Here is a 22058-nt window from a genome sequence, read left to right on the forward strand (position 1 = left end):
GGATCGTTAGTAAAGATATTTTTAATCGAATTCCTAGATAATATAAGTTCAAAGTCGTTAACAATAGGTGTTTCTTTAATATTACCGATAAGGCTATTTAGGGCCTCTTTCTATTATTTAGAAATCGGTAAGTAGTATTTATCTTAATAAAAAATAGTCTTATTGAATATAATATAGCTAGAATTAAACTAATAGCTTCTTTTTAATAAAGGCACCTAAATTAGGTACTAAGTAGTCAAGATATAGCCTACTAAATACCCAATATAAGCTCTTTAATTAAGCTTTAGACCTTTCTATAACATTTTATCGCGAGTCATCACAAAAGCCTTATATCTATAGGCGCAGAGGTGGTGAATTTATAGATGAATATCTGCCGGTAGGTATTTCTAGGCGGGCTTATTATCATAAAGCTAAAGTTGAAGTATTTAAAGAGGTAATTTCTAGTTATTATAAGGTCTTTCCGACTTCCTAGGGCTTTAATTTAGTAAATATACCACTACTTCGGCTATAATAGGCTATAACTCCTTAGGAAAGCCTGCTTATATATTAAGAAGGGCTATCTTCGTCTTTAATACCCCCCTAGAATATTTAGTATAACCATTCTAATATTAGTAACTAAAGCTCAAATTTTGAATTATAATACCTTTCCGCTTAACTTCTTCCCGATTATTACTAGTCTAAAGCGCCGTTTCGTTATTAGAAATAACTATTACGATCGCTATATCGTATAAGCGTAAAACTCGATTTTTAAAGATTAGCTAGTATTTAGGTAGGTCGGTCTTTTTAGGTATCGTAAAAATATACTTTATTCTTATAAATCGGCAGGTGAATAATGCTATATATTTATCACCGTTAAAAGTAGTAGCTTATAGAAATAGATTGAAAGAGACCACTTTAAAAGGTTCCTAAGGCATTAAGAGCTCGTAAGATAACTATAATATCTATTTTACGATTTTCATACTGCTATAAACCTTATAATTTGAAGCTTCTTTTTCCTTAGGCATTTATAATATATCCTTAAAGATATAATCTATTAAATCCTAATCTAGGTGCCTAAAACGCATATACTAGATAGTATAAGGCGTTTTTATTAAAGTTTTAGGCTGGCGGCTATCTCCTTGAGCTAAATAGGCTTCGTTAATAATTAAGGCTTTATTTTAAGCCCTTATAATAAATTTATCTATAGGTATATCGTTTCTACTACTTTAGTAGAGGATATAAGGCCTTTCTTCTACCTAAGAAACTTAAAAGATAACTTCTTATTAACTATTTTTCTATAGGTAAATCTTATTGACTTTATTATTCTAAAATAATCCCTTATTTCTTATCTTTTTTATAGCAAAAAGATTTGCTATAATTATCGGATTATATAGAATATCGGTAAAAGTAATAGCTTTTCTATCCTATAATACAATTCGAACAGAGCTAATACTAAAGACTTTTGAAATACTATTATAAGCATCACAAACGATATACTTATCGATATTATAGTCGATATTAGTGAACCACTTTATATCGTTGAAAATATACGTTAAAGCGCTACTATTAAGTATAATATAAGACTTTAAAAGGCCTAAATTATCTAGGTGAGTTCCTATAGAAAGAATAGATATTATAAATACCTTATCTTCCTTTTCTTTCTCTATTAATCTATCTTCTTCCTTATTATTATTATTATTGCTTTTGCCTTTACCCTTACCTTTATATTTATCTTAAAAGGCCTTAAATATATCTTATACCTCTTTAGATTCCTTTTTTATCTTCTTATATATAGCTTTTTAGCTTTTCTTACTAATCCTATCTTTTAAGTGGTTTAGAGCTATCGATAGAGTTAATATCTAATAATTCTTATAATAAGGCCCTTTTACTATATAGGGCTTACTATAGTATTTATAGGTCTTTTTCTCTGCCGAAGATAAAGCCGAAGCATCGCTAGAAGCAGCTTGCAATAAAGGTTTAATATCGTTAGTTATAAATACTATATAACTACTACTAACCTTCCCCTTCTCTTCTAGCTCCTATTTCTACTGAATATATTCTATAGTCGTTAGAAAATCGAGATATTTATTTTATTCCTATGCTTTTACCATTCGATTAAGGATTTTTTCCTTAAAGGCAGGATACTTTTGACGAAAAGCTTCCGCTAGCCATTTAGTAGGCGTATTCCTATTAATAAAGATCGAGTCTATTCGCACTAATCGCTCATACAATATAAAGATTTCGTTAAACTATTCCTTTATATTACATCTTCCGAGGTTATATTATATAGCCTACTTAAATTTTTCTTTAAGGTATTCCTAGATAATAAGCTAAACCGGTCGCACACATTCTATTAGGCATTAAATTTTTCCTTAAATATTCTAATCGCCTGCTACTAATATCTTATAGCTAAGGCTCAGCATTAATTTAAATTATGCTATATATACTCGAAGGTTCCGACTAAACATTATATAACGGTCGTTCTAAATATTATACCAAATATTAGCTTATTTCATCTATTCTGCAGTACTAATACCATTAGGGCGTTATATTGGCTTAAAGTAATAGTTTTCTTTAATATTTTCGATTTACTGCGGCCGGATTATTTTTATTCTTACCGAGGGTAATAGTCCTGCCGATAATGCCCTAGCTGCCGTTATAGCTCTAGTATTTATAGAAGGGGTACGATCTATAGCTTCTATTAATAAATCGGCTATTGCTGCTAATATTAGTATTGATGCTAATGCCTGCATAGAATAGATAGGTTCATCTAATTCCTATACCAGCAGAAGGGGCATATTCAGCATTTCCAAGCCCTTATGATTAACGAATATCCAAATATTATCATCTAAAGCACGCTTTTAAATATAATTATACCAGATATCCCAATCATATCGGGATATCAGCTTAACTACTAGTTTAGAGCTATCATTAGTAATAATACCTATTTTCGCTAATAATAATATTTAGGGCACGAATTGATCTGACGAAAATAGCGGTCAAGATATCGATTTATTAGATCAAAAGAAATATCGCGACTTTCCGTAATAGCCTCTTTTTTAATTAACGAGGCCACACGAGTATATTAGCAATAAGGCTTTTAACGGATTCAATAGGGAACCCGGAGCTTGCTCAAATAGGATCCGGAAAATAGTAGCTTTTACAGCAAAATAAAGATAACAGTTGATCTTAAGGCTAGGCCACAAGGTAAGGGATAAAAATAAGGTTTTTTGTTGTGATATTTACGCAATTGCTACCATATTAGAATGCATAGGGAAAATGCGATAATGCTTGATTAAAGGAACCAAGTCCCCTCTAAGAGACTTATGTTCCCAGCTATTTATAGTGGGATAGGGGGTACCCCTAAGGGCTTACTGATCCAGGGAGAACTCGGCATATCCACCCTCGGACATGACCGATATCCACATTACAGACAGCCAATTTCCCTCCGACACTTTTTGCCATGCTGCATCGTCAGCAACCCCTACAGCCGAAAAGCCCCTACAGCCGAAAATCAGTCAGCCACAAGTGGCCCACGGCGAAACATCTTGCCATGATCTAACGGGCATCAAGCTGGCTCGTCGGATCCCAGTCTTAGCCATGCGGGCCAGACTCGCTCTGCGGCGGGAACAGCCCGTCTTCGCCGTCGTCGTCGTTCCCACCTCAGCAACTCCCCGATTCCGCTGCGCCCGATCCTTCCCCGCACCGGCAAGATTCCTCTCCTCAAAGTCCCGGCCAAGTCTTCCGTTCTTGACAGTACCCCAGGCAAGCCCTTCGGTTGCGCGATTGTACACGTCAGAACGCAAGCGATGGCTCAAGCACGAGGCGAAGCTCGCCGTCAGGTACACCCTGACGCTATGGGGTCTGGCAGCGTGTGCGCTCGTCATCCTCTTCTTCGTGAATGAGGAAGCCTCGGAGCGGGAGTATCCCACGCCGCACGAGTGGGACTTTTTCACGCGGAAACTCCTGAGAGATGCGCGCGACTTCAAGGATCCTAAAGATGGCGAGGTCAACTGGGCTCGATGTCTGGAACTGGCCCGGGAGGCCGTGTTGCGTCTCGAGGATCCCCGAGTGGGGGGCGGCAACCTCGTGAGACTGAGCGACAAGCTTGATTTTTCCCTCGACGTGCCCGAGGAGTTTGTCCACTACGACATCTCAGCCATGTCGGAAGAGTGGAGGAGAGGCTACTTTGAAGCCGTCATGCTGGCGGCCCAAGCGGCAGAGCATGTTGACGGATGGCTTCGCGACACGACGCGCAACCTCGTCTGCCCCCCCGAATTCGCGGTCGGGCCTTCGAACCCACGGCCCAGGCCCATCCCTCCCGGGAGCCCGCACGCTCCGAGGGAAGCAGACTGCCAGCTTGCCTACCCGCCCGCCGACCGCTTCTACCTCAAGATTCTGGCCACGCAGGGACTAAGCAGCAGGCAAAGGATGGAGGCGGCTCTGGCCTATGCGTCTTTTACGGACTTCAAGAACAGAACAGGCGCCGAGGCGCTCTACGCCCTCGCGCTGTCAGAAGCAGGCGCTGGGCTTGAGACGTCGGACCTGCCGGACGGTGCCAAGACCCTTCTCACCAAGAGCGGCGCTCCGCCACCTTCGGCGAATCTGCTAGATGCCTTGACCGCCTTTGCAAACCACAAAGCCCGCCAAGGAGACGTCTCGCTGGCGCTCCCCATCTACGTGTCCCTGCTCAAAGCTCGTCGCTCTCTCTCCGACAAGCCGACTGAAACAGCGCCTTCCAGGGCGCGGAAGCGGTCCTCGTACGAGCAGCTGACGCAACTCCTCCTCCCTCCGGCATACCCCCCCCCGGGGCCTGACGGCACACAGCCGCCATGGCGTGACCCGTACGAACGTTGCCAAGAGGCGGCGCTGCATCTGTACATGGGAGAAATCCTCTACGCGACATCCGCCGCAGACGATGGCCTGGCCTGGACAAGAGACGGCGTGGATATCGCAGAGGAGCAGCTTCGAGCGCTCGGTGCGGCGAGCAAGGACAAGCGAGCAAAGCGCACATGCAGAGAGTGTCTGACCACGGGCCTGGAGAACTGGTCGACAATGGTGTCCCGCCTGGCCAAGGCCGAGGCAGCCGAAAAGAGCAACGGCGCCAGACCGAGCATGTTTTCCTTTTGGGGCGGGCCGCAGGATACAGACGGCAGGTGGGCAGCGGAGAAGGCCGTCGTGGAGGAGAGAACGAGGCGGACTCGCGAGCTGCTGGAGGATGTGTCGCCCCCTGCGCCTGGCATCACGTCCTATTTCAAAGCATAATGTACCTTTCCCTTCCGGGCACACAATCATTCAACATTTTGTCCTCTCTGTAACTTAGGCATCTCGGGGGTCTGAACCCCCCCACCCCCCCTTGCTCCTTTTTTTTTGTTTTCGAATCAATATCCGAGCCACATCAAGAAAAGTCCTCGTCTGAGCTATCCGTATCTGGCGCTTCCCCCGTCCTCACAGCCCGTCTCCACCGCTTCGCCATCCTCACTTCTTCCTTGATGCGGTTCGCACCTACGGCCGTGATGGTCGGTTTGTCCCCGTCGGGTACTTTGGCCCAATCGTCTTGGTTGATGTCCTCTTGCGGCCTCTCCACCACGACGATGTCACCGTTGTGATAGTCTGGAGTGGTGGCTACATGTTCAAGGTACCCGAGAGCAGGCGCGAGGGCCCTGATCAAGATGTTTTCGGTATAGGAGGACTCGCCCGAGGAGTAGCATGGGCAGCCGAGAGGCGGGATGTTTTCGGCAGGGTGGCCTGAGGGTGGAGCGAGCGGCGCGTCGAGAGGATCCGAGGAGAGGATGTAGCCTCGTGATTTCTGGGGCACGGGAGAAGAAAGAATGGAAAGTCAGCTTCACGCGGGTTGGCATGCAAAGGGGGGGGGGAAGGAGGTTGCCAGCCTCACCCTTGCGAGAAACGTCTTGAGAGCGTCGTTTGCAAGATCCTCAACAGGGTAGACGGTGCCCAGAAGCAGCGCTGCGTCCAAGTGCTCGCACCAGCGCTCCCAAGCAGCCGTGCTATCCAGGAACCGAGCGACCAGCTCGCAGCTCTGCCCGATGGCGACCACGCTGACTCTGCAATCCTTGCTCATCATTGTCCGCAGCACCTCGTCGAAAACATACGCGACGTGCTGTTCGGGGTTCTTGTTCCCGGGGACGTCGTTGACCCCGTCGACGTACTTGACCCCGGCGTGCACCAGGCTAGGGAGAGGAACGGCCGCGCTGTCCGAGACAGTCAGAGCTCGTTGGCCTCGCGGCCACCAGTACAATTCGCCCGTGTTGGCGAGCACCACGCCGGGCGGGGACGGATCCGACGCCGTGGATTTCTGGCGGCGGATCTCGCGGACCACGGATACCATGCTGCCTTTGTCTATGCCGCCGGGCCCGTTGGCGACTCTGCCCGCCAGCAAGCCCAGCTTCTGGGTCGGCTCGCCCAGCACGACCACCACGCGAGACTTGGCGGAAACGTCGGGGCTCACGAAGATGGGGACATGGCGATCGGAGGGCCCAGAGCCTAGGGGAAGGCGCATCTTTTGCAAGCCTTGGTCTTTGAGCCGGCGGTGGATAATCTCCACAAGGGCAGCTTCAGCCCGGGACAGACATTAGCAGGTTTCGTGTCTCGAGGGGAAAAAACAAAGAAAGGGTGCAGAAGGGGGGGGTTCATCTTTCGCACTGTCGAACTGGAAGCGCTGGCGCTGATTGATTCGTTCGTTTCGATCAAGGTAGAAGTTGAAGTAGTTGTCGGGATTCTCGATGCTCCGAATCTCGTCCTTGTCGTTGATGAAGTATCTGCGGCAGTTCAGACGCCGTATAGTTTGAGACGTTGGGCATTCGGGGGATACGCACCCTAGCCCCTTCAGGTCGGAAGGAAACGCTGCGTCTTTGGGCAGGCCGGACCAGTGGCGGCGAAACATGGTCGAGATGGGATGGCGAGTGTGTATGCCGCCGGTTCGTGACGGGAAGCTCTCCCAGGGGATTCAAGCGCGCCGTGGTTGATGGCGAGACGGTGGTATAAGTGAAAGACAAAGACAAAGACGGGGTGGGAGGATAAGGAGCCTCGGGCGTTTGCGGTTTTGCCGTCTGGCGGTGCCAGCTGCTCGCCAGGTGTGAGCCTGGGGGACGCGCACGAGAAGGCGGATAGATGGAATCAAACGGTTGGCGTGCTGCGTGTGTTATGCAAACGCTGCTTGCTCTATTTGGCTTGAGTGAGCTGGGCATTTGCAGTTGACGATCCAACGGGGAAAAGAACAAAAAAAAAAAAAAAAAAAAAAAAGAAAAAAAGAAAAAAGAACAAGTCTTGACAAGACAAGGCAACCCAAACGATCTATTCAAGCGTTACAAACCGTCATGTCTCGGATTCTCATTACGTTGCAGGAGAAGATACAAAAAGAAGAAAATTGGAAAATAAAAATTTGCCCCCCCTTGATCTGTTCAAACTCCCGACCGGCTCAGCGAAAAGACGGCCACCCCTTGACCACGACGTAGAATTCTCGTCCCACATCTCTCATCTCGGCCGGCAGTCAGTTGGCACCGGGCTTGTACCGGCTTCTGAACGCCTGGCTAATGCTGAAGCGGCTGCTGGCGCCTGGTCGGTTCATATGACTCGCAAGAGCTTCCTCGAGCGCGGATTGCGTGACCGACGCATCTACCATGCCGGGTTAGCTGAAAGAAAGGAAACAAAGAAAAAAAGAAGAAGAAAAGAGAAAAGAAGAGGAAAGAATTAGAAAGAGAGCAGGCAGCAAGCATTGAGGACCAGTCCCCTGCGGCTGACTGCTAGGCTTACCATCCAGATCGCTGAAGCTGCTGCCCATGCTGAGCGTGCCGTCGCTTCCGTCGCGCGAGCTTGCTTTCCCCTTTCCAGTAGGACTTCGTCCGGACAGCTCTGCGGTCCGCTTGGGCGACAACGGCCCCGCCAAGTTGGACTTTCGAAACTTGGGCTTTGGCACGGCCACCGGCGAGCCGGTCGAGGAGTCATCCGACGTCTGGGACTGGTGAATCACGTCCCTGGCGGAGCTCTTGTGGGCGTGGCGCACGCTCGCCTTGCCGTCCCCCTTCAGCGTGGAAGCCAGGTCCTGGCCGGTCTGGTACGGCTGGAAAGCCGGTTCGGACTCGTCGTCTTCGTCGTCTGGGTACGCTTCCGCGGCGTCTTGCGGTTGGAATCGCGGGGGGCGACGGATGATGCGCGACTGCGCGGGGCTGGATTCGTTGGACGAGGATTCGTTGGAGCTGGACTCGGCGGGGCCGGGGGACGCCGTCCCGTCGTCGCGAGGCTCGTCGTCTTGCAGCTCCGCAGGCCTGGGGCTCGGCAGCGTCGCCGGCAGAGACGCGAGTCTCTTCCTCGAACCCCCGGGGTCGGCAGCCCTGCTTGCGGGCAACGACGGCCCGTGTCGCGGGGACGAGCCAGAGGCGTCCTTGAGGATGATGGTTGTGTTGTTGGCAGACGCGTCGCGGCTCGCGCTCGGGCGCACAGGCATCGACGCCGACGTCCCGCTCGCGTTCATCTCGGGACGCGGCATCTGGGGGTCCCGTCTCGCCGAAAGGGCGGACGTCGTCCGCGGGTGCGAGCTCGAGCTGGGTTCGGCGCCCGGGACGGGGGACGGCGCGGCGGAGCCTTTCGCCGCCGCGGTGGCCTTGCGCACCTGGGCTCGGACCTGGGACGCATGGCGTTCGGTGAGAAAGGCCACCTGCTGGAGGAGGAAGTCGACGGGGACGTCGAACGTTTCGGCCCTGGCGCACCGTCAGCTTCCATCGGTTGGGCGGTTTTTGGCTGCAGGTTCGCACATCGTACACTTGGTTCCCTGCGAGATTTCACAGCGTCAGCGTCAGCGTCAGCGTCAGCATTCGCACATGGCAGATCGGACGCACCCCCGACCTCGGGGGAAGCTCTTGAGAGCGCCTACAGTCTATCTCGGTTTGTGCTGCGCCGGACAGAATCCTCCACAGAGCATCGTCCTTTGTTGAATCCCAATGTACCTGGGGCGGGCGGAGATGAGCGACTGGCTGGCTGGCCGCGACGTGTGGATGCGATGGGCTTGCCGTCGGCGGGCACTTACCGGAGGGGGATCGACAAAGTCCCCCCGAGGTATGGGGACCCTGACGTACACGGTATAGTTCGGCTGGGACATGCTGGTGGTTCAACTGCCCCGTCAGGCTGTAAGAAGAGCCCGCCACTTGAAGCCGGGAAGCCGGGTCGCCTGTTTGCGAGGAGGGAAAGGGAATGGCTGCGCTTGTCGGGGACTCGGCCGGCACTCGACGAGGTGATGAGGTGACGAGGTGACGAGGTGATGGGAATCAGGATTATCGATAACGCGATAACGCGCCTGGCTGGTCGAGGAGCCTGGGAGTCGGGAGCGCTGGGGTGGACTTCAGGCTGCGTTGAGACGCGAGGTGGGGTGGGGGGTTGTTTTAGCCTCGTCTCAGGGCATTTCAGTCTGCTAGGAGCTCCCAGCCAGCAATAATACTCGCTGTACGAGGAAGCTGGTAGGCGGCGGCGCCAGGCTGGGTGGGACTGGGACTATTTATATGCTGGGAATCCGGTCTTTCTCCGGTAACGCTCACTACATGGATTGTTGCTCCATGTCCATGGCCTTTCGTCGCATACGGTCACCGCCACCGTCACCGCCACCGACACGGCTCCTACATCTAAGGTCATGTTCATTCCCCACGTTGCACCCATCTCCCTGGCTGATGATGCCCCAAACCCTGACATACTCTCTATGCACACTCGCTCTAGAAGGTTCCATTCACTTGAAGGATGTCTAGTGCAACTCAATCAAGAAAAGAAAAACGCAGAAAAAAAATAGATGCCGCGACCAATGGGCACAAATAACATGATCAAAGGTGGGAAAACTAACAACAAGAAGGGGGAGGAAGTAGAAGAAGCAAAAAAAGGAAAAAAAAAAAAGGAGGTGTAATGAGCCAAGAAGATTAAAAAGAAAAAAAAAAAAAAACTGCCGCCTGTGCTCCTTTGTCCTTTCTACATGACTTTTGATGTGCCGCCGCTCTCGTTCGAATAATCCATGCGGGGCGTTACATGACTTCTCTATTCCTTTCCTTGTAACTTGAGATGATTAAACAAAAGACGGTGCAATGTGCAACATGTTGGGGGTGGTGAAGGGGGAAAGTAGGCAAGGGAAACATGATGTAGGAATAAGCAATTGACCGGGGTCAATGGGGAGGAAAAGCAAGGGGGGTATTGAGATTACTGAAGTGTCAAAGGTTGGGGGGGGGGAAGGGGGGGGGGGGGTTTGGGCGGGGGAGGGATTTCTATGTACACGTGAAGGCATCGTAGGAATCATTGTTAGGTGCAAAGCAAAAAAAAAAAAAAAAAAAAACAAAGAGTTTGGGAACCGAGTTTGGGAACCGACAAGCATCGACGGCTGAATCGGGCTCGGGCACGGCGCCAGATATCCGTTCTCTTCAGCTACAACGTTCGACTCCAACGGGATAGCAGCAGCAACCTAGGCCATTACGGCTGTTGTACCTCCAACTTGGCGCTTGACCTGCTCCCGAGCCCAACGCGCAGTCTCAATGGTTCGGGGCTGATAGTCGCGGTTGGTCTTGGTCTGCTTGATCATGGTAGTGAGCCAGTCTTGTCGGAAAGCCTCGACCAATTCGCCGCCAGGATACGCATCAGCAAGGTCACTGAGGCAAGAGGGTTAGCAAGACATCCACGGACTCTGTAGCATCACGACGTACCCAATGACGCCCATGCTAGCACGCATCAGTGACTCGCTGCGTAGCGTGTCGTTGGCAATTTGTCCCAGCAGGTTGAAGATGGTTGGCACATATTGTTGAAGCGCTTGACCTGGAACAGCAGGAAAAAAACAAGTCAGTCTTGCTGCTTTGTTTCACTTCTTCTTTCACCTTGATTATTAAGCGGTTCGAGACTTACTCTTCTCGCTCGTCTTCATGGCGCCAATGATGCCGCCCCAGGCGTCCATAATGCCTTCGCGAAGGGAGATGACGTAGTCAACCATCTCAATCGGGCCGTCGGGTGTAGCGGTTACAGTGGCGGCCTGCTCCAGAACCTGTGCCACGACAGACAGGTACGTCTCAAAATGTCCAGTGATGGCCCCGGCAATATCGCCGAAGCACTGCAAAATGGCTGGCTTGAACTGGTTGGAAAGCGAAGGACTCTGTAGTCGAGGTTAGGGACAGCTTGCCACTGATTGTTTTTTTTTTTTTTTTTTTTTTGTTTTTTTTGGATGAGAGAGGGGCCGGGTTCATTCTTACCCTCAAATTGTTCAGCAAATAGTTCATAAAGTTGTCGCAGTATGGCTGACTGCGCTCTCCCATCGACCGTGTGATGTCGCTCACGAGGCCAATAGCCATGGAGCAAAGACTGGGTCCTTCCTGATTCCCAAGAGCATTGTAGAGAAAGGGCGAGAAAGCCTCCATGTATTTACTGAAATCCTCCTCCATCGCGGTGGACAGGGCAGAGATGGTGCCAAATATGGCTTCGGGAACGCTGGATTTGCTACCAACGCTCGTCAGGATCTGCAGGAGAATCTGCATGATACGGTCTCCCTGAGGGATAATGTCCTTGTCCAATCTGCTGATGATGGCCTGGAGCACCGTGCACAAGCTGTTCTGCATCTCCTCGAGGGTAATCTTGTCCTCGACACTGACGACCTGGGATTGCAAGGGAATCGTCTCCTCAAGGCGCTTGATGATGACCTCGGAGAGGGAGGCGACGGCCTGCAGACTCTCAGTGGCGGAGTTCTGCACGAAAACGTTGAGCACCTCGTAAGCGGCAGTGCGCACAGAGGTCTCGGCATCTTGCCGACTGGTGACGTCAAGCAGGGTGCTCACGGCCTGGTTGAAGTGAGGGGTGAGGGGGTTGGCGGCGGACCCGATGTCGCCGGCGAACCGCTCAGCCAGGTTCATGAGCGCCCAACAGCATGAAGGGGCCATCTTGGCGTTGCTCATCAAGCCCTTGAACAGCGACTCTATGAGGGAGGGAAGATGTTGGTTGGAGTCAATGGCTTCTGCACACGCGTACGTAACACGGCCAAGAGTGAAGGCGGTCGAATCCTTGACCTGGAGGTTCTGGTCATCCATCATGGTGATCAGGATGGGAAGAGCTTGCTTAACAATGGGGTCCAGGACCTTCTCGTCAGGGCCCTCCATGATGGCACCGAAAGCGGACACGGCGGCGTCCCGGTAGTGCCAGTCCTCGGAGCGCAAGTTGGCCTCGACAAATTGCAGCACAGGAGTGATGATGCTGGCGCCGACAGCCTGGGAGTAGAGCTGCAGGCACTGGTATGCTGCTCGCGAGATGTTGTACTCGTCGTCGGCCGCGTCCTCGTCCTGCTTTGTCAGAAGCGACAACAGCACGGGCACAACCTCGTTGGCCGCGACCCGCGCAAAGTTGTAGAATGGACGCATCTGATCGGCGCTCTCAACCTGGGCGTTGTCGTCCTCGATGGAAAATTCCTCCTCGCACACGGTGCTCCAGAACTCCACGGCAAGCTTGGCAACATCCTCATCGTCGGATTTCATGCCGAGAATAGTCAGACCAAACAGGGCCTTTTCCATGTAGAATCGCATCTTGTCGTAGTAGAGGGCCATGATTCTGTTGAGACAGCCAAAGGCGCCCTGCTGGATGCGAGAGTCGTCGGCTTGGGTGGCCTCGCAGACGACCTGCATGATGTAGTTGCGCTCCCCCTCGTGTTTGAAGTTGGTGCTGACAAACTCCAATGAGTCGCCGAGGGCGGTGATGGCGGCCAACCTGACCTCATTGTTGGCCTCCTCTTTTCTGGCGCCCTGGACGACAGCAGTCAGGATAGCGTTGGAATGGGACACGAGGGCAACCCGGAGCTCCGCGTCCGAGCTCTCGCAAATGTAGCCGATGGCGGTAAGTGACGCTTGCTTCTGGTGATCAGCACCGTCCGTAACGTTCTTGACCAAGAAGGGCATCAAGTCGCTCCACTGGTTGCGGGGAAGCTCGATGGAGGCAATAGATGAGATGACCTGGGCAGCGGCGTTGCCAGCTTGAGCATTGTTCGAGGACAGCGTTTGCAGCGTGAGTTGCTTTACTCGTGCTTTGGTCTCATCATCTGTTTGTTGCAGCCACTTGGTCTGGAGTTCTTGCTGGCGGGCAAAGTCTCGGGCTGTGAAAGCGTTCTTCAAGGCTAGACCGGCGGCAACACGGATGGACCCATCGGCTGATTCATTGGCGAGCTCTTGCACCAACGTGGCCAAGTAGAGTGGCTATCAAGGACGGCCGAGAAAAGCGGTTAGCATGCAAGGCAACGGCACCATGAGGGAAACGGGCAGGCCCAACCGGGGGGGGGGGCCCAGGGGGGGCTTGCAATGCTTTGGGAGGGAAGCAAAGCGCCAGCTACTCACGAAGTTGCTCTCCGCCGCCTGGTTAAGCTGTTGTTCGGCGGCATTTCGCAGGTTGGCGTCTGTGAAAGCATGTCTGTTAGCCAAAGATGAAGCTCTGGGAATGCATGTTCCAGGTCGAGATAGCGGATGATGCCGTCTGAGGGCCCGTTGGCAAGGAGCGGAGGGGGGGTTTCAAACGAGGGGCTCGTTCATCAATCCAGGGGCAGTCAAAAGGAAGGCCGGGGACTTTACCTGGAGAGAGCGAGTTGGCGAGCACCTGATTAATTTCTGAGCTCGACATGATGGCAGGTGGCAGAGCGTCTCGTCATGCGGCTTTGGAATGTCTTTGAAGATGGGAGGATGTTTCGTTCAGGGCCAGAAACAGGCAAGAGGTGCACGTGTGAGCAGGCAAAGGCGGAGACCTCCAACACGGGTGTGGGTTGGTGTGGTGTGTGTGTGGGGGGGGTTTTTTTTATTTTTTTTTGGCCCTCTTTCTGGTGGTGCTGGTGGTGCTGGTTGTGCTTGGTGGTCCTTCTTGGTGGACAAGGCTATGTCGCTTTTTTTTTTTTTTTTTTTTTTTTTTCCAGGCAACGCGAATCGACGACACGACAGTACTGTTCTCGGTAGTGGGGGGTTGCTTGTTGAGCGAGCAAACAGAGGAAAGCCTTTCGCGTAGAGACGGGTCGAACAGGTCTGGGCTAGCACAGGTCGTTTTTTGAAGAAGAACGGAGAGGAGGGAAAGAAAAGGAGCCCTGGCTCCCCCTTTTTTTTTTTATCAAACGTCCGGTCGTGTCAATACAATAAGTGCAACAAAGATGGGTTGCGTAGGAAGGCAAGGAGAGAGAAGGAGCCCCGGCCTGGTGGGTTCAAGTTAGATGTGTACCTAAGGTAGGTACCTAGGTACCTTAGGTAGTCAAAGGGGGAGGGAAGAGGTCCGGGGCTCTTGGCTAGGAGCAGGGACCCGCAGAAATGCCTAGTGGTCCAGCAGTCGGGGACATCACAGTGACGGCGCTACTCCGCCCTGGAGGGTTTGCGCTGGCGAGCACCAGACCGAGACTCGAAGCTTTGGCCCAGGTACCTCCCAGGTATCCGCCCTCTGCAAACCCTGTGAAGAACCAGCCGGGACGGGACGTAGTAGGCTGAGCCCGGAACTAACCCAACTGCCAAGACGCCTGCAGGTACTAGGCAGGTACTTGTCAGATGAGTGATGCATTGTGCAAAAAAAAAAATTCGTCGTCTCGCACTGAGCAACAAGCGGGCCTAGGGCGGCTCCCTCGCCGAGCGAGCTGAACGAACGAGCTGCTGGGGGGGGTGAAACTGATGCGGGCATGCCGAGCCAGGCCACCAGACTGTTTCTCTGCTCGTTGCCAGTTGACATCTGCTTCAAGATCCTCGCTGAAAGGAAGGGGGAAGAGGGGGGGGGGCGGTCAGCCCATGGGTTGTATGTGCATAGCGAACGGACGTTACTCGCCCCCCCCCCCCAGGCAGGCCTCACGATGCAAAGCACGAGCAGCGGAGATTTCGAGTCCCAGAGCAACATAACTATAACTGTCCGATCCGACGGCAATCGGGAGGCAAAGGCCTGCCGGCTATTTAGCCCGTTGAGCTGCCATGGTCGCCACAAGCATGGCTTGCGTTACTTGACGTGAGTTGATTGCTGAGTCGGTTCACCGTGGCAAATGTCATGTCATGTCACGGCAAAGACGACCAACGTCTACGTCTGGGGCAGCATCACGGCCACAGCAGCCTTGCTTGTCAGACATGGCGGATTCTTCCTCACCAACATGGCGTCCGCCAGCCAGGCACAAGTCATCACCACCAGAACTGATGAAGTGCATCTCGCACCACGCCGACAAGTATGTACGCGCCTGCTTGTCCCTCCCCCCCCTCTCTCGCATCAAGCCAACCAACCAACCTACCAACCAACCAACTGGTTTGAATAGCTGTGCATGCAGCTTAGAGCCAAAATCGCAGGGCCGTCGTCGACCCGTTCTTTCCCTCATGCCCTCCGCAATGATGGCGACTTGGACTGGCTTGTCCAGGTGACGGACGGGCTGCATCACAGTCTGGCTCCTTTCCGTCGGCCGAAGCTGGCGAATCCAGGAGCAGCGAGACCATGACTCGCAAGCAAGAGCAGACACAAGTCAACGTCATCCGGGGTTGCAACCCCTCAAGCCGCCCGTTTTCCCTCTTTACCTCGAAAATCACATCCACCACCCTACGGATCATGATGAACCTGCCCACGGCACATAATCGCCGTCGTCTTCCAGAATCCAGACCTCCCAGACCCAGTGTCAAGCTGCTTGCCAATGGCACTGTGTGGACTTCTTACCACCCCACAATGCTCACCCATAGGGCGGAAATCTGCCTCGGCCAATCGCCGCGGTAGTTGCGGGAGCACTTCTGGCCCCATCCGGCTGACCCACTCCGCCATCAGTGATTTCATTGGTCACGTGGCCCAAGCCGGTGACGCGGTGCCAAACTGACTCTTGCAAGAGCCAAGCCCTCTGTTCGCGGGCACTGTGTGCCTGTCCCTACTCCTTGGCGCCCGTAAGTAAGCATTTGAACCAGCTGTTTTGTTTGCCTCGGCCACGGTCAGATGCCGTCTGGTCTTTTAGTGCGTTCGACGTTGCTGCCGCCGCCGCCGCTGCTGCTGCTGCTGCTGCTGCTCTTGGCGACAGATCTCTTTAGCTGCCAGCGGCAGCTTTTCCCCGCGAGCCTGCCAAATACGAGGCCGTCTGGCTGTCTTGAATCCCCCCCCCCCCCCCTGGCCGCTGATCAAGTTTGAACCCCCGAGTCCCGAGCTATGTATGTAACTTACTCGCCTCGCCGCGCCTGGCTGTCTTTGTTTATGTTTCAGGGGAATCCCGTGTTTTTCGTGGCCCCCACCGCTTTCGCAGCTTCCCCAGCAACGGGCCCAGCAGGTTTGATGAAATACGACAGTCAGGTGGGGAAGAGAGACTAGTAGCTGACACGGGGAGGAGGGCGACGTGGAAAATCTTGGCTTCCAGGTTCGAAGGCGCTGACTTGGCTGGCATTGGACGTCGGATACAATCTAAAGGCTGAATGTAAGGTTGGTGGTGACGCACACGACGATTTGCACATAACGTCTTGAGATTTCAAGCTTACTACGGAGTACAAAAGAACTCTCTCCAGATGCAGTCACGGAACCAACCAAGGTGCATAGCATAAATCCTTGTGGGGACAGAAAAAACAAAAACAAACTCGTTTTGGTAATGCCTTCGTGCCCAGCCTACGTAATCGGCCCCCCCCCCCCCCCCCCCGGTCTGCTTACAAGCCTGTTGCTACATCTGGCTGGCTTGTGCTTCCATAGCACTAACCAGAACTGACGGCCCTTTGCTGTTGCCATTCATCTCGTCCGCATCCGTCTCGTCGACTTGGCCATCCCCTGCTAGCTTTGCCGCGAAAGGACTCCCCGGTCGGCTAGACGCAAACTTGCTTCGTGGTCAGCTTCAGGAAACCGATGTGGGCGTTGATCGTGGCGAATCCTCGACTTACATTGCTAGCAGCGCTCAGAAGAGCAATTAAAGAACTCTGGACGACGTCCTGGTGAATGCCAACGCCCCAGACTGGCACGTTGCTTCCCGCGGCGGTACATTCTATGTACGTCGCGGCCTTGACATCGCGACCCTTGCCGATGGCGTGTTCTTTGTAATCTTGGACGTCCAGGCTGACGCCAATGCTTTTCAGTGCGCTTGCCAGGCTGGAAATGGGACCGTTGCCACGTCCGCGCAGTTTGTACTCCCTGCCGTCGCAGCGAACCACGCCCGAGAACACACGGTTGAGATCCTTGGTGTCCTGCGTCTTGCCAGCCTCGGGGGCGGGAGACTTGGAGCGGTCGGGCATGATGCTGTAGTCGACAATGCTGAAGCGGGGATTCTGCTTCAAATAGTACGTTTCTTCAAACAGCTCGGTAATCTCCTGCGCACGAAGCTCTCGGCCAAGCTCGTCCGCTTTTCGCTGGACAACCTTGGAGAAGGCAACTTGCAGGCCGCGAGGCAAGTCAAGGGAGAGCTGGCGTAGAATGATCCACGCGGCACCGCCCTTCCCGCTTTGAGAGTTGACGCGAATAACGGCCTCGTAAGTACGGCCGATATCTTGGGGATCCAGCGGCAGATATGGGATTTGCCATCTGTCGTCGTAAGCCGCATTCTCCCTGTCGCGGACTTGGAAACCCTTCTTGATGGCATCCTGGTGCGAGCCGCTAAAGGCGCAGACGACCAAGGATCCGCCATAGGGGGCGCGATCGTGGACCGGAATCTTGTTGCACATCTCCACCGTCTCGATGACGCTGTTCAGATCCGAAAAGTCAACGTTGGGGTGAATTCCCTGAGTGTACAGGTTCAGCGCCAGGGTCACCAGATCAACGTTTCCGGTGCGCTCGCCGTTGCCAAAGAGGCATCCCTCAACTCGGTCAGCGCCCGCCATCTGAGCGAGCTCCGCAGCCGCCACGCTGCAGCCACGGTCGTTGTGGGGATGGAGGGACACGCAAATCTTCTCGCGCTCCGTGATGTTGCGGCAAAAGTACTCGATCTGATCAGCGTAGACATTGGGCGTTGACATTTCCACAGTGGCGGGCAGGTTGAAAATAATCGGGTTCGCCTCTGTGGGCTCCCAGGCAGCCTTGACAGCCTCGCAGACATCAATCACGAATTCGGGTTCCGTGTCGGAAAAGGTCTCGGGACTGAACTCGAAAGCCCAATCCGTGTCCTCTTGCGACGGGTCATCCTTGGTCAAGGCGCGGACCAGTTTCGTGCAGCGGACTGCGGTCTCCAGGGCAGCTTCTTTGCTATGGTTGAAGACGACGCGCCGGAAACACTCGCTGGTGGCTAGATAGATGTGTACAATGGCCTTTTTGGCGCCCTTGAGGGACTCGATTGTTCGTCGGATGAGGTCTTCTCTGCACGGCGACAGAACTTGTAGATACACATCGTCGGGGACGGCGCCAGGCGTTTCAATCAACTTTCGCGTGAAGTTGAAGTCGGTGTCAGAGGCAGAGGGGAAAGAGACTTCGATTTCTTTGTAGCCGAGCTTGACGAGCATTTGAAAAAACTTCCACTTTTCGTCACCATTCTATGAGACGTGTCAGCACTATCCCCCCCCATTTATTCCTGAGTCGTCTTCAAGGGCTCACATACCATGGGGTCAACCAGACTCTGATTGCCGTCTCGAAGGTCAGTGGCCAGCCACCGAGGGGCCTTGTCGAGCGTCTTGTCCGGCCATTGTCGCCCGGGCAGGTGAATAGGAGGAAACCTTTTGTATTTCTTCCAAGGTTCAGACAGCCTTTTTTTTTTTTTTTTTTTTTTTTTTTTTGCACGCAACGAGTTAGATGGCCAGACTCTTGATTTTGCTTTTTCCGCCAACCCACCGGCGGGCGTTGAGAGAATCCCGGGCTTCTTACATGGGCATCTTGGCGAGGAAAAACAGGGGGGAAAGAAGAAAAAAAAAAGCTGGCGAAAACCGAATCGCGGGGCAAAAGCCTTTTTCTGTCTCGTGTCGGGGCTGTCGGGGCTGTCGGGGCTGTCGGGGCTCACGAACAGGAGGGGCAGGGCTCGCGGCAAGTTGGCCTTTGCAAAAGAAGAGGATGGGCTCTGGAAACCACTTCGGACGGGGGTTCGGGGGGAAACTCGACGGGTTGAAGGCCCGCGAACAATGCTTCTATTGAGGAGAAAGTCATGAAGTTTGAAATGTGGGGTGGCAAAAGTCGTCGGGCAGAGATGCGTGCCGGCGGGAAGAAAGGTTGTGACTGTGACGAACGGAGGTCAAACCGGAGCTAGAATAAATGCAGCTAGGTACATACATACTGACTGATTGACTGACTGACTGACTGACTGACTGATTGAGTGACTGACTGACTGACGGGCGGTGCTGGTGCTGGCGCTGGCCGGTAGTGGAGCGACGCAAGAGGTCGGGTTGAGCTCCATCCTCCTTGGCATTCTCTGGCTCTGGGGGAAATGCCATTGATGAGATTTCTTCCCGCCAGTGACGGCATCTCCTTGGTTTTGGAGTGTGTCGCAGAGGCGCTGCAAGGCATTGACTCCTTGTTGCCAGCCTTTCCCGGCACGACCTTCCATCGCCAGACGGGCCGCCAACTGGTGGCACCAGACGGTTAGCAGTACATGGCAGGTAGATAGGTCCAGCACTTTGCACCGCCTATAGTATAGCGCCGTCAGGTCAACCGCGCAAAACATGACGGGCTGGTGCTTCCCACCAGACAAGCTGGACCTCGAAAACAAAGTCTCTTCCCTCGCGTTCTGGATGCAATCATGAATTCCACCTCTTATGCCGTACCTAACCGCCCATGCGAGCGGCCAGCCACACTTGTTGTTTACGTTACACAGTCCTTGCTGCGGTCCTAGGTCCTACTGCGTGGTCCATCACCTCCCTCCCATCGATTCAACCCCTCAATGACGTGGGGCGTTTGCGCCGATGATCGGCTCAAGTCAGGCCGGCCTGCGAGTGACTCGAGGGGTGCCAATCCAGCCACATCCTTGCCTGCAGCGCAGCGAAGCCTGTCGACAGATTGCTTGCTTATTCATACTCATGTCTCGTCACCCAGACAAAGCTCGTCATCCTGAAAAGGTACACAAACCCAGTCGTTCCCAGTCATCAGTCATTGCCCGAAAATCCCCCATCGTTTCCTCTGGCTATGCAGGCTCGACGCATCCCCACCACCGATCAAACTCCCACATCATGAACTATCCAAAAAAGAAAAGAGAAAAAAGAAGAAAAAAAAAAAAGAAAACAGACGTGGTCGGAACCTCCCTATCTCCAGTACCCTCGGGCTGCTCCGTGACTATCATAAATAACTTCCCGCTCTCTGACTCTCTCGTCGTCCCATTCGGAACTGAACCCTCGGTAGTGCGGGCTGTGATCGTAGCCGTGTCCGTGGCGCTGGGACCTTCTGTACCAGTCATCTGCGTACTCACGTTCCCGCTCAGCGTCCCGACAGCGGCGCCGGTATCGTCTGATGCGGGCGCTCAACTCTGTGAGCTGGAGAACCTCATCCTGCAACCGGGGTTTAGTTCGAAAATACAGCAAGGACGGCAGAGAAGACGAGGATGGAAAAGGAAATGCAAAGAGAAAGAGACGCGAGGCGGCCGAGGACTCACGTATTTCAAGTAATCCATGATGTAGAAGAACCACCTGGTCTCTTCATATGCATACCCCATCTGTTCAATCGCCTCGCGACAAACTAAATCTTTGGTAATCTCGGTCCACATTTCTCTTGGAGGTGGATGCGACGGTGGGGCCGGGGTGCGAGACATCTTTCGTTCGATGTCCACGTCGACGTCAATTTCTCTATCGTGATCATAAAAGGCTACACTGGTGTGGTTATTCCCTGAACCCGCGGCGGGTAGAGGAGACGGCTCTCTGGCGGGCACGACAGCACCGTCTCTCTCGGGGATGAACTGGGTCCTCCGTACACCGCTGTACTTGGACCAGTTCGTCTCGGTGCTTGCGCCGCCAACGCCATCCATGAGAACCCGCTCCGTGCCCGGGGGCACATCGACAATGGTCCAATCCTTGGTGGCGCCACCCCAGGCTTCGCCCATGCGGCCACGGGAATCGATCTTGCCCGTAATCTCCGTCGCTTCGTCGTCGTCTAAGCGGGAGAAGGGGGGTGCTGCCGAGTGCGACCTGCGATGACCTCTGCCGCTGTCATCAATACGAAGACGTTTCATATCCTTGGAGGTAATGAGATAATCATCGTGAAAGTCGGAGCGTCGTTCACGGCTTTTTGAGCGGTGGCGACTAGTTGATCTATGGATATCAACGTCCACATCTGTTCTGTTCTTGGACAGGGAGATGTCAATGTCTGTCTCGCGCTCTCGCGTTCTCCCATGAGGTCGAGGTGGAGGTAGCGGTGGCGGGGAGGGAGCTCTGGCTCGAATGACGCCTTGAAGACGCATGTTAGCTTTCGAGTTGTGGACCATGGTTTCAACCTGACAACGGCGCTAGTTTTTGATCTTCTTCTTCTTCTTCTGTTGTATTCTCTCTCTTTCTCTCTCTCTCACTCTCTCCCTTTCTCTTTCTTTCTCTCTTTTTTTTTTGTTGTGGAAAAAGCAACATACCATGGTCGATATCTGTATAATGAGTGATAACCTCTCTCTCAATGATTGGTCCACGTACGACTGGCGGTGGAGGAGGAGGAGGTGGTGGTGGTGGTGAGGGCGATGGGCTTGGCTCCCTTTGTTTCTGCCTCTCAACAATCCTCGTGTGGATGTGCTCCCTCACCGGCGACGGACTCCTGGGCCTCCTCTCGACGAAGCGCACCACACCTGAGGGAGATCGCTGCCTCACCACGGACGGGCTTCGAATCCTCTCGCTTTCTCTCTCTCTCTCCACAACCCTCATCCGCGAATGTTCATGATCATGGAGATGCGGAGGCGACTCGCTTCTGGGTCGGCGAATAAGACGCTCTTCCCCAACTCGAGCAGGAGAGCTAGGACTTCGAGGACGCCTGTCCCACGTCTCCACATCCCGCTTGCGCAGAACCATGGGTCCAGCTTCCGCCCTTCGAGCATCTTCTCTCAAGAAGGCTGGAGTCCGGCTCGATTCTCTCTCGCGGACTCGAACATCCACTTGGTCAAACTCCTTTCGAGACGGGGGATCTCTGGTCATGACTCTTGTGGTGCGCGGGTCAGCATCTTGGAAGCGGGGGTTGGAACGACGAGGAGCGGAGTAGTAATCCCGTTCCTCAAACTCCGTCACCCTCGCACCACGTTGCGACAT

The 22058-nt window shown here is 53.1% G+C and overlaps 7 protein-coding genes across 7 annotated transcripts; 2 read left to right on the forward strand and 5 right to left on the reverse strand.

Annotated features, from left to right (window-relative positions):
- Window positions 1-3579: 3579 nt before the first annotated feature.
- On the forward strand, window positions 3580-5244 carry UV8b_02272 (uncharacterized protein; the record flags this gene model as incomplete). Its single annotated transcript, XM_043139770.1, has 1 exon — window positions 3580-5244. The coding sequence occupies one exon, from the start codon at window positions 3580-3582 to the stop codon at window positions 5242-5244; it is 1665 nt and encodes a 554-aa protein (XP_042995704.1).
- A 133-nt stretch (window positions 5245-5377) lies between these two features.
- On the reverse strand, window positions 5378-6883 carry UV8b_02273 (uncharacterized protein; the record flags this gene model as incomplete). The annotated part of the gene is made up of 4 exons (XM_043139771.1): window positions 5378-5788; window positions 5876-6552; window positions 6643-6758; window positions 6816-6883. 4 exons carry the CDS (start codon window positions 6881-6883, stop codon window positions 5378-5380), a joined length of 1272 nt encoding a protein of 423 aa, XP_042995705.1.
- A 606-nt stretch (window positions 6884-7489) lies between these two features.
- UV8b_02274 (uncharacterized protein) lies at window positions 7490-9094 on the reverse strand (the record flags this gene model as incomplete). Its single annotated transcript, XM_043139772.1, has 5 exons — window positions 7490-7614; window positions 7753-8696; window positions 8758-8767; window positions 8870-8942; window positions 9023-9094. The coding sequence occupies 5 exons, from the start codon at window positions 9092-9094 to the stop codon at window positions 7490-7492; spliced, it is 1224 nt and encodes a 407-aa protein (XP_042995706.1).
- A 1335-nt stretch (window positions 9095-10429) lies between these two features.
- UV8b_02275 (uncharacterized protein) lies at window positions 10430-13602 on the reverse strand (the record flags this gene model as incomplete). Its single annotated transcript, XM_043139773.1, has 6 exons — window positions 10430-10613; window positions 10668-10776; window positions 10864-11107; window positions 11205-13184; window positions 13323-13381; window positions 13554-13602. 6 exons carry the CDS (start codon window positions 13600-13602, stop codon window positions 10430-10432), a joined length of 2625 nt encoding a protein of 874 aa, XP_042995707.1.
- Window positions 13603-14980: 1378 nt separating this feature from the next.
- On the forward strand, window positions 14981-15421 carry UV8b_02276 (uncharacterized protein; the record flags this gene model as incomplete). The annotated part of the gene is made up of 2 exons (XM_043139774.1): window positions 14981-15157; window positions 15245-15421. 2 exons carry the CDS (start codon window positions 14981-14983, stop codon window positions 15419-15421), a joined length of 354 nt encoding a protein of 117 aa, XP_042995708.1.
- A 1185-nt stretch (window positions 15422-16606) lies between these two features.
- UV8b_02277 (uncharacterized protein) lies at window positions 16607-18731 on the reverse strand (the record flags this gene model as incomplete). Its single annotated transcript, XM_043139775.1, has 4 exons — window positions 16607-16756; window positions 16821-18395; window positions 18461-18605; window positions 18724-18731. The coding sequence occupies 4 exons, from the start codon at window positions 18729-18731 to the stop codon at window positions 16607-16609; spliced, it is 1878 nt and encodes a 625-aa protein (XP_042995709.1).
- A 1356-nt stretch (window positions 18732-20087) lies between these two features.
- UV8b_02278 (uncharacterized protein) lies at window positions 20088-22058 on the reverse strand (the record flags this gene model as incomplete). The annotated part of the gene is made up of 3 exons (XM_043139776.1): window positions 20088-20330; window positions 20435-21222; window positions 21398-22058. 3 exons carry the CDS (start codon window positions 22056-22058, stop codon window positions 20088-20090), a joined length of 1692 nt encoding a protein of 563 aa, XP_042995710.1.

Source organism: Ustilaginoidea virens, chromosome 2 (assembly GCF_000687475.1).
Source record: "Ustilaginoidea virens chromosome 2, complete sequence".
NCBI lineage: Eukaryota > Fungi > Ascomycota > Sordariomycetes > Hypocreales > Clavicipitaceae > Ustilaginoidea > Ustilaginoidea virens.